Source organism: Lynx rufus, unplaced genomic scaffold, assembly GCF_022079265.1.
Source record: "Lynx rufus isolate CCGP_SWC_20201006 ecotype Redwood Valley unplaced genomic scaffold, mLynRuf1.p SCAF_7, whole genome shotgun sequence".
NCBI lineage: Eukaryota > Metazoa > Chordata > Mammalia > Carnivora > Felidae > Lynx > Lynx rufus.
This window is the reverse complement of record NW_025814889.1, coordinates 21,364,302-21,377,643: the sequence shown is the minus strand read 5'-3', so window position 1 is coordinate 21,377,643 and position 13,342 is coordinate 21,364,302. Positions and strand designations below refer to the sequence as shown.

Genomic DNA, 13,342 nt, shown 5'->3' with positions numbered 1-13,342 from the left:
TGTCTTTTTGGGGATGGCTGCATTTCCCACATTGGACCCTGGAGATTCCTCTACGTCCCTGCAAGGGTTGAGTGGATTTGGGCTCCTTGTAACTGTTTCGCACAACAGTACTAGCATTTGTTGAGTGTTTACTTTGTGCCAGGCACTGCTCTACGGACTGTTCATGTGCTAATTTATTTAATCGTCACAACAGCCTAGGTTACGCCCCTTTCACCGATGAGGGGACTCGGGCAAAGAGAAGGTAACCAATTTGTTCAAGACACACGGCTTAGGCGGGTGGACCTTGTCAAAAATAACCCTTTCCTGTCAATTTCAGATTCTGTTCTCCTGAAAAAACACGGAGGCCTATGTGTGCCAACCAAGCGGTAGGCTAAACACTGGGGATGAAAAGGGAAATACTCCAATCAGCCTATGTTCTTGTCCTCAAGGAGCTGCCTGTGCAGTAGAGGTGAGGCTGAGAAGCCTAAGGAGGAAAGGAAAGCCGGGAAGAAAAGGGAGGGGGGGGAAGGGAGGGGAGGAGAGGGGAGGGCAAAAAGGCCTAGAACGACAGGCGCAGATTAGAAGCAGAGATGAGAAGAATGAGCCACGGAGACTCACAGTAGAGAATGAAGTCCGAAACAGAAAATAAACAGCTCTGAGGTCCGAGGAAGAGAGCAAACCGCTGACTGCACCTTGGGAGACCTTCGGGGGCAGTCCCCGTTTAGAAAGCGGATGCTGGACATGTGTGCTAGATGGCCTCCAATACCACAGTGGTTCTGAAGGGCTTAAGTCAACAATAATTAAAGGGTCACGGAGCGTGGCAAGAGGTCCACGTGGGTTTTTGAGGAATCCAGGAAAGTGCTCATTAGAGAAATAATATGTTTAAAAATACGTACACATACAGAAAGCATGTTTAAAACATGCCAGGCCTAAAAAGCATGAAACCACACTGTAATCGTTCCATCATGTAAACACTTGATCCAATGTCCCTCTCCCCCCCTCGCTGCCTCCTGAAGGGTCAGAGGTTTCTCTGGGTGAGCTGGATGGGGAGGGGAGGTGGAGGCATAAGGCAGAGAGAGAGAGGAAGACGGAGAGAGAGAGAGGGAGAGAGAACCACACGCTAGCGTGTGTGGCTCACCACCCACAAAGGCAGCCGTGGGGGAGGGCACAGGGTTCATTTTACATCGATCTCTACGCCGGGCTGGACTTGTAAATGAGTCACTAGGACTGCTGTTTCTGTGGTCGTTTTTGAATTAAAGTGCCTGTAGGACTGTATAGTGATCAAAGTGACCCGAGTTCTCACCCAGAGGCAGAAGAAGAAATTCCCTCCGGTTAAGTTTTAAAGAGGTTGCAAGAGACAAAAACGAAGGAAGTTACTTTTTAATTACAGCTCCTGAGTCTCGCTTCGCACAACGTGCCGATTCCAGAAGCAAAGCTTCCTATTTAAAAGCCACCCTTCCATTCCCCAACTCTGCTGGGGAGTCAAAGCCTGACATGATCACAATTAGGAAGAGAACGTAATCACACATCCCCTACCTTGATCCTCTTTCTTTTGTGGTGCCTTTGCTAAGAGCAGTATTTCGTCCAGAAGGAGGCTCGGATTTCTCTTCTGTGGGAGATCCAAATCCGGTACTAAAATGATAACTATTTTTTCTGATTGTATGAAAAAAACTCATGATCGATTTCAGTCACATGAAAAATAAGAAAACATTACATGTGCAAGGCGTCTCATAAGTTAGAAGGCATTTGTCACTGCCGTGACATGCCGCGATCCCTTTCCCGTCAAGGCAGGGGTGAAGCAGGGCACGAGGAGGCACTCTTCCATCTACAAATAGTAACACAAAGCCTGCCCACGGCCACTGTGTCCCGTGGTCCAGAGCTCAGTGTATGTTCGTGGCACACAGGACGTAAAGCCAGTCGCACTAGCTACTTTTCCAGAGATGTTTTCCGTGGCAATTTGAAAAAGCAATTACGAGGGGCACCTGGGTGGCTCAGTCGGTTAGGCATCCGACTCTTGATTTCGGCTCGGGTCGTGAGCCTGGCTCACAGTTCGTGAGTTCGAGCCCTGCACCTGGCTCTGCGCTGACAGTGCAAGCCTGCTTGGGATTCTCTGTCTCCCTCTCTCGGCCCCTCCCCTGCTGGCTCTCTCTCTCTCTCTCTCAAAATAAATAAACATTAAAAAAAAATTTTTAAGCAATGATGGAATTATATTACTATAAGGATGAAAAGAATTACGTTGCCAAGATCTAAAACCTAAATTTTTTTTTTTTTTTTTTTTTTTTACTCCCACGTTGAGGGGAGAATTGAGTCCAGACAAAATACCATTTTCTTACTTGGTCTTTTCTTTGCTTGCTCTTCTAAAGGAAGACGAAGAAGAAATGCTCCGACCATAACCAACATCTGATGATTTATCTTCCGTAGATGGAGGCGGAGAACTAAAATTTTACATATTTGAAATTATACACAAGTTAAAATACTTGATTTGTCAATATTGGATCTGCCTACAAAAGACAGGTTTTTTTTGTTTTGTTTTGTTTTTTTGTTTTGAAAATCATATTTGGAGCTGACTTTTACCAGTGACCCAATAAACGCATAAAGGTAACACAAAGAATATTGTAAAGGTTTTCACGAACTGGAACAGGAGATATTTTTATTAACTGTGTCCCATAAAATATGTAGATATATATAGGTATCCGTGACCATTTTTTAAAATCCTGAAGCTTGCGTTTTTAGCTTTATTATTTACTTCTTATTTTATGTTTTTTAAAAGCCCCGGGCAGCACTATAGTCCTGCATACAGTTCTGGAGCCCTGTAAACACAACTCGTTTCGGTTTGCTCCTGTCTATTTATACTTTCTTCAATTAACTTCATGTTACCGGGAAGGGAACAGGCACTGACTACAGAAATACATCTGGAATTGAGTGGTAACGGGGAGTCAAAAGAAAAACCACGTTGGCGGTGATTTCATGGTCTTTACTAGGTCAGGCTACAAATTTACGGACCAGTGTTGATTTTCAGGGTGACGCTAAATACAGGGGACAAAAAGGTGCCATCCTGCGAATCTTTACATATTCATGTGGTGATGGGCAAACAAAAACCATTACGCTTCCTTGCATCCTTCCACCCCCGAGAGACTCACACATCAGATGATTTACTGTTCACTAAAAGTACAGCACGTTGATCACTTGGTTCTTGTAAGCAGAGATCCTTCAAAGGCAAAAGTTTGGTGCCAGGATTTATCTGTAGATAATTTAAGAACTGATCACTCTGGGAGAATTTGTTGTCTGTCAGAGTAACTAACTACTAAAGAGATCACTAAAAATATTGCGAGGATATCTAAAAATAGGCTAGACAAAGTCCTATATTAGCAATTTCACCAGCCTAGTGAGGCGGGTTAGACCACACCATTTTCTGAGGTCTTTTTCCAATCATACTATAATTAGATCCCTCTCTCATCCAAGACACTTTTTAGGATCCTTTAAAGACCACACAGATCAGGGGCGCCTGGGTGGCGCAGTCGGTTAAGCGTCCGACTTCAGCCAGGTTACGATCTCGCGGTCCGTGAGTTCGAGCCCCGCGTCAGGCTCTGGGCTGATGGCTCAGAGCCTGGAGCCTGTTTCTGATTCTGTGTCTCCCTCTCTCTCTGCCTCTCCCCCACTCATGCTCTGTCTCTCTCTCTTTCTCTCAGAAAGCAAACAAAAACATATATATATCAGACAGATCATGTCATTTTTCCGCCCAGAACTCTGTCTGCCAAGTTTTCCCACTTCATTCAAAGTAAAAGCCAAAATCCTTCCAATGGTCTACAAGACTTAACATGATCTGGTCTCTCTGTATCTCTCTGATTTAGTCCTCACTATCGTGCTCCTTGGTTCATTCAGCTTTATACTGACCTTGCTGTTTCTCAAATCTGCTAAGCATGTTTACATCTTATGGCTTCTGTACAAGCTGTTTCTTCTGCCTGGAAAGCTCTTCCCCGAGCCATCTCCATGGCTCAATCCCTCACCTTGTAGTTTTTGCTCAAGTATGACCCTCCCTGTGAGGCCTACCTGATCACGATTTCTAAAATTATGAACATCAACCCCAGCAACCCCCAGCACTATAGAGCCCCCCTTATCTTGCCTCTGATCTATTTTTGCCCCCAATGCTCTGATCATTTTGATCGTGTGATATAATTTATTTATTTGTTATGTTTCCTATTTATTGACTCTTTCCTCTCACCGGTGCCACGGAAGTAGAGATGTGTCTCTTTTATTCACTGACTATTCCAACCTACAATATTAGAAACTTAATATTTACTGAATGAATGAATCAGAGAATTCTCCTTTATTTTTAAAATAAATTTTTTTGAATGTTTATTTATTTTTGAGAGACAGAGAGAGAGAGAGACAGAGCATGAGCGGAGGAGGGACAGAGAGAGAGGGAGACACAGAATCTGAAACAGGCTCCAGCCTCCGAGCTGTCAGCACAGAGCCTGACGCGGGGCTCGACTCGTGAACCGCGAGATCACGATCTGAGCCGAAGTCGGATGCTCAACCAACCGAGCCACCCAGGCACCCCAGAGAATTCTCCTTTATAAAAAATATGGTTTCATTAAATTTTTTTAAAACTCGTGAGCAAATACATTTTCTCACAGTTTTATCTGATCCATGGCAACATTTTCCTGGTAAGTGTTCTCTGTTGGTTTTTCTGCCCATTTCCTCATTTTTCTCAAAGCATCTTTGTACTAATAATGTGCTAGGGGAAGTCAGAAGGAGGACCAAGAGTCCAGTTTTAGGCTAGCCATTTTTATTATTCGAAATGCCTCTAGGGGCACCTGCCTGGCTCAGCCGGTAAAGCACGTGACTCTTTACCTCAGGAGCATGAGTTCGAGCCCCACATTGTAAAGACTACTTTAAAAATAGGGGTGCCGGGGTGGCTTAGTTGATTGAGTGTCCAGCTCTTGGTTTCAGCTCAGGTCATGATCCCATGGTTTGTGAGTTCAAGCCCCATATCGGGCTCTGTGAAGGCAGCGTGGAGGCTGCTTGGGATTCTCTCTCTCCTCTCTCTCTCTGCCCTTACCCCACTTGTGTTGTCTCTCAAAATAAATAAACTTAAAATAATTAAAAGTTAAATAAAATAATAAAAATAAATAAAATAAAATAAAATACGACCGACTCTAGATTTCTGTTCAGGTCATGATCTCATGGTTCGTGAGTTCAAACCCCGTATCAGGCTCTGCACTGATGGGATTCTGTCTCCCCTTCTCTCTGGCCCTCCCCTGTTTGCTCCCCTCCCTGCAAAATAAATAAACTTTGAAAAAAATTTAATAAAATAAAATAAAAAAATTTTTAATGTCTCTAGAACTGTTAGCATGACAGAGTGTTTCTTGCAAATACGGCTCGGCCATGTGATTCCTTCATGGCCCTGTCTCCTCTGCCTTTCTGAACCACACTGACCCAAGAAGGCTTCCGCTGCCTGCCTTGCTCATCCCAGGTGCTCGGGTCCTGCACCTGCCCGGCAAACACAGCATTTGGCTTGTGCACCCCTGAGCTCTCCCATCACCTGAGACAGTATGGATTGCTGATGGTGCTTTCTGAGGCCTGCCGCCGCTGGCTCCCTCGTCCCTCTCTGTGCTTACTTTTTCCCCTTTTCATTTTTCTCCTGTACCCCTTCTGCTTGATCTCAGGGAATTTCAGTAACTCCTACTTTTTTTTTTTTTTTGTAATTTTAGAGAGAAAGAGAGAGAGTGCCAGCACACACACAGGTGCAAGAGGGGGGCGGGGGGGAGAGAGAGAGAATCCAAGTAGCCTCCACACTCAGCACGGAGCCTGACGCGGGGCTCAATCCCATGACCCTGGGATCATGCATGAGCTGAACACAAACCAAGAGGACAACGCTCAGCTGCCTGAGCCACCCGGCACCCCCTTATGGTTTTGTTTTTTTTTTTTTTGAAGTCTGTGGATCATATCTGCTTCCTAGGTTTGCTTAATATGGGATTTGTAGATTTAAAAAATTTCCCCTATTCTCCTCATTGCTGTTGGTCTCCAGAAGAAAGGAAGATGCTAACTTAAGCCGCAATGCCAGAAAGTCCTCAAGATTCTAATTTTCAGCTTCCCATTTCTCTGGACGTCCACACTGCATTACACTGTATATTGGTTTTAAAATCAGAATCAGAAATGCAGCTTAAATAACATTCCTCTATATTACATTTTAAAATCTGGTAATACACTTTGGTTAATTTCAATTAGATTATGACTAATAAAACAAGGGGTGCCTGAGAGGCTCAGTCGGTTAAGCCTCTGACTTCAGCTCAGGTCCTGATCTCAAGGTTTGTGTGTTCGAGCCCCATGTCGGGCTCTGTGCCGACAGCTCGGAGCCTGGAGCCTGCTTCGGATTCTGTGTCTCCCTCTCTCTCTGCCCCTCCCCCACTCACGCTCTGTGTCTCTAACTCTCTCAAAAATGAATAAACGTTAAAAAAAATTTTTTTAATTAAAGCAAAACACTTATACTTCTATTCTTATCGCTGAGCTGAGCCCTGGAAATAACAGAACCCCCACACAGAAAGTGCTCCTTCTTTTATATTTTCTCTGAAACTCGAGAGTAGCATTAGCAAGCTGATTTCTACTACAGGTAATCAGATTCTAGGTAAAACTGTACATAAATGCAAAATCTTATAGCAGACAGAGTTAAGAGTAAAGCTCTGATTCCCAAGTTTCTGTCTATAAAAATATACATTCTGCTAGGTGGTTATAAAATTGCAATGTAATGGCATCGTGACTAAAGAAACGATCGCACATACTGAAATACAAATTAGTGCTGTCACTTACCCGACCGTAATCATAGAATCCATCACTAATTATGTTACTTGATGACAAGTAGCCAGTCAGGCTATATTTCAGAGACAGGTTGTTGTTGAGCAATTTGTTATAAGCTGCCTCGCTGAATTTATTTTTTCGACTTACTGATAGATTAACTTCTTCAAGGATATCTAAAGCCCTGTCAATAAAAGAAAAGAGCATTATTTGCTCTAAACAAGCAATCCAACATTAAATTCCCATGTATATCCGTAGCTAAGACCCTGAGTGAAGAATTGAGATGGAAAGGTTAAAGACACTTCACCCTTTTTTTCTATTTATTTATGTTTTAATGTTTGTTTTTTGAGAGAGGGACAGAGCATGAGTGGGGGAGGGGCAGAGGGCGAGGGGGAGACACAGAATCCGAAACAGGCTCCAGGCTCCGAGCTGTCAGCACAGAGCCCGATGTGGGGCTCGAACACACAAACCTTGAGATCATGACCTGAGCTGAAGTCCGATGCTTAACCGACTCAGCCCCCCCAGGCCGCCCCGACATCTCACCCTTTTAGATAAAGTAATGTTGACAGAATTATTAAGACCAATCAGTCCTTTCTGAGAATACATATGCCATGTAGTGCCTCATGTTCAAACAGTTGAAAAGGATACTCTGCAGGGGGAGAAAGGTCTTCATTTAAAGCAAAAGCAGTATCGGGCTCCAATTTCTCCAGCTAAGCAGGCAATATATACATACGAAAATAAAGATGGTTGGGGGGCACCTGGCTGGCTCCGTCTGTCAAGTGGGTGACTCTTGATCTCAGGATCTTAAGTTTGACGCCCCGTACTGGATGTGGGGGTTACTTAAAAATAAAATGTTTTTTAGGGGCGGCTGGATGGCTCAGTCGGTTAAGCGTCCGACTTCAGCTCAGGTCATGATCTCACGGTCCCGGAGTTCGAGCCCCGCGTCGGGCTCTGGGCTGACGGCTCAGAGCCTGGAGCCTGCTTCCGATTCTGTGTCTCCCTCTCTCTCTGCCCCTCCCCCGTTCATGCTCTGTCTCTCTCTGTCTCAAAAATAAATAAACGTTAAAAAAAATTTTTAAAAAGATGTTTAAAAAAAATAAAAAAATAAAATGTTCTCAAATAAATATTAAATATAAATATAAATGTAAATATAAATATAAATGTAAATATAAATATAAATACAAACAGAAATATAAATACAAATATAAATAAAGATGGTTAGAAATGGGGAAACCTGTCAGTGGAACCTTAAAAAGCCTGTTTGTCGGTTTGGTTAAACACAGAATTCTGAGGCGGTCACGGCTCACGCATTTTATTTTGGCTTCCAAAGTGGAGAGACAGGGGCGCCTGGGCGGCTCAGTCCAGTAAGAAACGGACTCTTGGTTTGCTCTTAAGTCATGACCTCACGGGTTGGTGAGTTCGAGCCCGGCGTCAGGCTCTGCACCGACGGCGAGGAGCCTGCTCGGGATCCTCTGTCTCCCCCTCTCTCAAAATAAATAAATAAACTTAAAAAGAAAAAGAAAAAAAAAAAAAGTAGCCAGGCAGAGGTGTCGTTTCGCGATTGCAGAGTGGAAGAGAGGTGTTTATCAGGATGAAAAACGGACAGTCAAGATGGTTTTGTCGCGGAGGGGGGGCGGGGAGGGAGGTCTCCAGGGGTTGGGAGGAGCCCAGATGATCCTGCTCCCACCAGGCGGTCCTTTCTGGGAGGAAGGCTCGCGGTGCCCAGCCCAGCTCCCCAGGGCCCTGCCTGCCCTTCCTTGGGCCTGAAGACTGTCCGCCTTCCTCCTCTGCTCTCCATCTGAGCAGGAAACTCGAGGCAGCCCCACTCACCCGAGCTTGCAAAGTTCGACAGCCGTGAGCTCGTCGTTGGCGCAGACCGTCACGGCCCAGCTGGCGTGCCTTCTTACTTCATCATGCTTCGAGCGCAGGAGCTCGACCAGCGGCTCCAGGCCACCTGAATTCCTTAACTGAAAGTAGAAACTGCAAGTGTACGCGTTGGGAGGACACAATATAAACATTCGTGGGGTTTTTTGTTTGTTTGTTTCTGTAATCGCCTTGTTTGGTGGTGAAGAGATTTTAACTATGTACGAGCATTTTAGGATCTGTGCATAATTGGAATTTTTACATCCCGGGGTGAAAGATCTCCTGTAAAACCTTATAGACAGGAGCCCAGATTTCTGTGCAAGGTCAAGAGGAGGCCCCCAGGGAAATCATGGAGGGAGGGCGTCCTGATCTTTGGTGGGATGGAGACTGGGCGGACAGCCTATTATCTCGCCGCCGAACTTCCATTGACTCTGCTCCTCAACCTGAATGGTCACGTGGCCCGATGGTCCCCCAGAGGTGTCCTCTTCCCTGGAAGGGATTTTGCAGATGTGACAAGCTAACAATTTTGAGATGGGGAGACTGTCCCCGATCAACAGGTGGGCCCAATTTAATTACAAGGGTCTTTAGAGGATGGAGAGGAGGGTGCCTGGAGGCAAGAAAGGGGGTGTGGAGAAGCAGCGATTGGACAAATACCCTTTGAAGACGGAGGAAGGGGCCACAGCCCAGGGATGGAGGTGGATGGTAAAAGCTAGAAAGGGCCAGGAGACACATTTCCCCCCAGAGTCTCCCAAAGGAACACGCCCCTGCCAACACCTTGATTTTAACCCTTAAGACCCGGTTTCGGCTTCCGGCTTTCTAAACTGTAAGATGATAGGTTTATATTACTTTAGCCACAACGTGGTGGTTACAGCGGCAAGAGGAAACTAACACGGTCCCTAAGGCTGGGCAGGGGGAACTGATACACGACGGGCCACCCGTATACTACCACCAGACCATCAGTGTGGCCAGGGCAGTGTTGTAGCAATTCCCTAGAAAAAGAGCAATTTTTGTTATCACTGCACAGCGTCTTTTCGTCATTTCTCCAAAGAGTGAAAAAGAGACGAAGAAAAGAATAGAATGAAAATCGGGCAGAACTAATCACGGTATTAAAGGAAATGCAGGTACTGAAGGTAATTACTCATGTATAGAATTAGTCCAAGGAGGGGGGAGAAAAAAAAAAAAAAAGATCCGACAGAGCTCTTATCTACTGCCTGAAATGCAATGTTGCATTATCTGAGCCTAGAGGACCAAAGAAAAAGAATAGTCTATCAGTTTCTGTGTGCAGTATCTGAAGACGAGAGCCCTTGTGGGAGAAGAGCTACTTGATTCGGTCATTTTCGGTCAGTGTCCAGTGGTAGTTTCCTCTCAGGGATGATACTTTAGCACGTGCAACATGCACGGCTTAGAAAAGTTTCCCTGAAGCATCTCACGCAAGTCAAACTTCGGAACATCTTTACTTCCGAGTGTAACACACGATGGTCTGCGTCCGTGTGTTCTTTCGGCAAAGATCTCATTTATGAATTCCTACATGCGTTTCCTCATTCATTCAACTACTGCTTATTAAGCATGCACTCTGCGTCAGATATATGTTAATGACGTCGACACAGGAAAGAAAAACCCTCAGTTCCCTTCCCCACAGCCTGGAGGAGCTTATAGTCTTTCACACAGGAACCATATATGCGCAACAGACAAGGGAAGCATGCATGGGGGTAACGGGAACAATAGCAGAGGATACTCCCGGGTTCGAGGGCTGTCACGGAAGGCAGGATGGCGGAGATGGGTTTTGCGGGAAAAGCAGGATTTTAGCAGGCGGACAAAAGTGACACTGGTTTTCCAAAGGGAGAAATCAAAGAGGTGAAACTAGGAGAGCAGAGCATATGGACAGAATTACAAATGGAATGGTATTTCTGGAGTATGGAGTTCTGCCTGGGAAGACGCGTTAGGTGCAGGTGGGTAGGTGCGGGTCAGTGACCGCCGTTGCACATCCCGCGAAGCAGCTGAACTTTTCCCCCCGGGGCGGCGGGGACTTGCAATGAGGCGATGAGGGTCACAAATTTGAAAGATCATCCTGGAGACAGTGTGGGAAGCAGGAGCCCGTAGCGGGGGGAAGCGGTAGACTGATCTGCAGTATTCCAGGAAATGGATGGACTGTTCTGCAGACCGCATGGAGGTGTGACCAATACGCTTTTAACGTTCTGTTGCCGAAGCCCAGCATAGTACCCGGCACACAGTAGACATAAAACAAATATTCGGTAATCTTAGTGCCTTGATGGATGAATACAAATGAACCGAATCAATGGGAACAAAGACACAGGATAGAATAGATACCTAAGGGACTGAGGAGAAAAGATTTGTTAGTTGTCTGGGCAGGGAGCACAGTGCAGCAGCTTGGGGTCTAGATCGCATCCCTGATCTTCCAACTTACGAACTCTGCTTTGAGCCCACTACGTCTTTAAGCCTCGTTTTCCACATCTGTAAAATGGGGATTACGAATCAGCCTGTCATGAGGGAGGCTAAATGTCTGTCAAGTGCTGAGCACAGTGCCCACCGCATAGCAAGTGTTAGCTGTTGTTATTTGTATGATTGGCAGGAGAGGAACAAAGTCTTAGGCTGTTTGAGTGAGTGCCAGGTGACAAGCAAATATGGGAAAAGCAAGAGAAAAATAAATATGATCCACTTGTAAAAAAAATGAAATTCTAGGTTTCAATACTTTGAAATATACAAAAAACACAAGAGTGTGTGGAATTCATATGTATGATATAAAGCGTCATAGTAAAGGCACACCTGTCTAACGCTCAGCTTAAGGAATGACACTTTCAAATGACCTTGAGCCCCTGTTTGCTCCTCTGAAGCGCATCCACTCCCTTGAGCCCCCAGGAGGATTTCTTGCATTGGGGGTTAATCATTCTCTAGCTTGTCTCTATAGTTTTAACTTACGTGTCTGTTTACCTAAACAACGTATTGCTTAGATCTGCATATTTCCGAATGCCACATAAATAGAATCTGAAACGTGTATCCTTTTGCAATTTGATTTTGCTCAGCATTGTGCTTGAGATGCATCCCTGTTGCTGTCTGTAACTACAGGTCGTTCATTCTCACTGACGTGAAATTCCACTTTGTGAATATACCACAAATTTATTTGACCATTCTCTTCAAAACTGGACAACTGGTGTGTTTCCCGTCGTGTAGATATTATAAACAATGCTTCCTGGCGCCTAGATACTGCCGATTTGTTTTCCAAAGTATTGCCCCGATGTAGCAGATTTTGGTCTTTGTGGAGCAGTTTTAGGTTCACAGCAAAACTGAGCCGCGGGACAGAGATTTCCCACACTCGCCGCCCCACACGTGCGGCTTCCCCATTATCAAGTCCCCTAACCGGATTGGGACATTGGTTACCACCGGCGAACATACACTGACACGTTATTATCACCCAGAGTCCATGGTTGAAGGGTTGCACCACTTTTGAAGGACCTAAAGGATGGGTAGGTTCGAACCCTTGAAAGTGTTTCAGAATAATCCACCGATGGGTGGAAAAATGAGAGACTCCGGGTCAGCAAAAGCTCTCACCTCTGTCCGGGCCTCCACATCGCACGCAGTTGCGGCCACGGTGAGAGCCGCTTTGCTCTGCACGACCGTGTTCGCGGAACGCAGCGGGCCCAGGAGGGCGCTCGAGACGCCGTGGCTCCGGAGGCCGGCGCGCAGAGGCTCCTGCATTGCCACGTTCGCTAACACTGTAGCCGCGTTGGCGACGGCTCCGTCCCGTCTGCTCGACAGGATGTTTACTAACGGATCAACACCGTCAGCTTCAGCAACAGCCCTGGGGAAACGGAGGAGAAATGAGCGTCATTCATCCGAGTTCAGGACGTGGTCCTTGGCGTGTACATCTGAACCTCTGCCGCAACTGAGTCCCGATCAAACCGTTTGGGAAAGAAATTAATTTGCGCTGCGCTGAACCCGGCATGGAGGTGCTAGTGATGTCGGGAAAATGTCGGTTAAGAATGAATTTCAATTACCCCTTTCCTACTTCTGCAGCTTGCAGTTAGAGAAAAAGGCATAACGACATCTTGGAAATCCTCTTACCGCTGTTCATTTTTTAACTCAGTGATACTTGTAAGATCAGGAAGTTCTATTCGGAGAAAGTCGATCAAGATATTCCCATCCGGTAGGAAAGCAAAGCTTTTAATTTTTAATTTTTTTAATGTTTATTGATCTTTGAAAGAGAGAGAGAGAGTGGGGGAAGGTCAGAGAGAGAGGGAGACACAGAATCCGAAGCAGGATCCAGGCTCCGAGCTGTCAGCACAGAGCCCGACGCAGGGCTCAAACTCATGAAGCATGAGATCATGACCTGCGCTGAAGTCAGATGCTCCAATGACTGACTCACCCAGGTGCCCCGCAAAGCTTTAAATAGTAGGAATGGTCTCACGGTCCATGGGTTCGAGCCCCGCCTCGGGCTCTGTGCTGACAGCTCGGAGCCTGGAGCCTGCTTCGGATTCTGTGTCTCGCTCTCTCTCCGCCCCTCCCCCGCTCACGCCCTGTCTCTTTCAAAAATAAACATGAAAAAAAAAAATTAAAAATAAATAAACAGTAGGAATGAGTGTGGAGGGAATGCTCCTGGTTTAAGTTAAGATTCTTTAGTTCATCTTCCCCGTATTTAAATGAGGCTGTTAATTGTGGGCAGAGGGTAACACATTTGGAGCCAGCAAAA

General features: G+C 45.8%; 1 protein-coding gene across 1 annotated transcript in view; it reads right to left on the bottom strand.

The window, feature by feature from the left end:
- ARMC3 (armadillo repeat containing 3) overlaps window positions 1–13,342 on the bottom strand; it is a 100,530-nt gene that overhangs the window by 15,126 nt on the left and 72,062 nt on the right. Inside the window, exons 11-16 of the mRNA XM_047067020.1 lie at window positions 12,205–12,454; window positions 8,605–8,741; window positions 6,790–6,958; window positions 3,120–3,220; window positions 2,313–2,414; window positions 1,516–1,632 (exon numbers count right to left, since the gene is read on the bottom strand). Of these exons, the coding sequence (XP_046922976.1) occupies window positions 1,516–1,632; window positions 2,313–2,414; window positions 3,120–3,220; window positions 6,790–6,958; window positions 8,605–8,741; window positions 12,205–12,454 (876 nt within the window). The remainder of the gene's footprint in view (window positions 1–1,515; window positions 1,633–2,312; window positions 2,415–3,119; window positions 3,221–6,789; window positions 6,959–8,604; window positions 8,742–12,204; window positions 12,455–13,342) is intronic.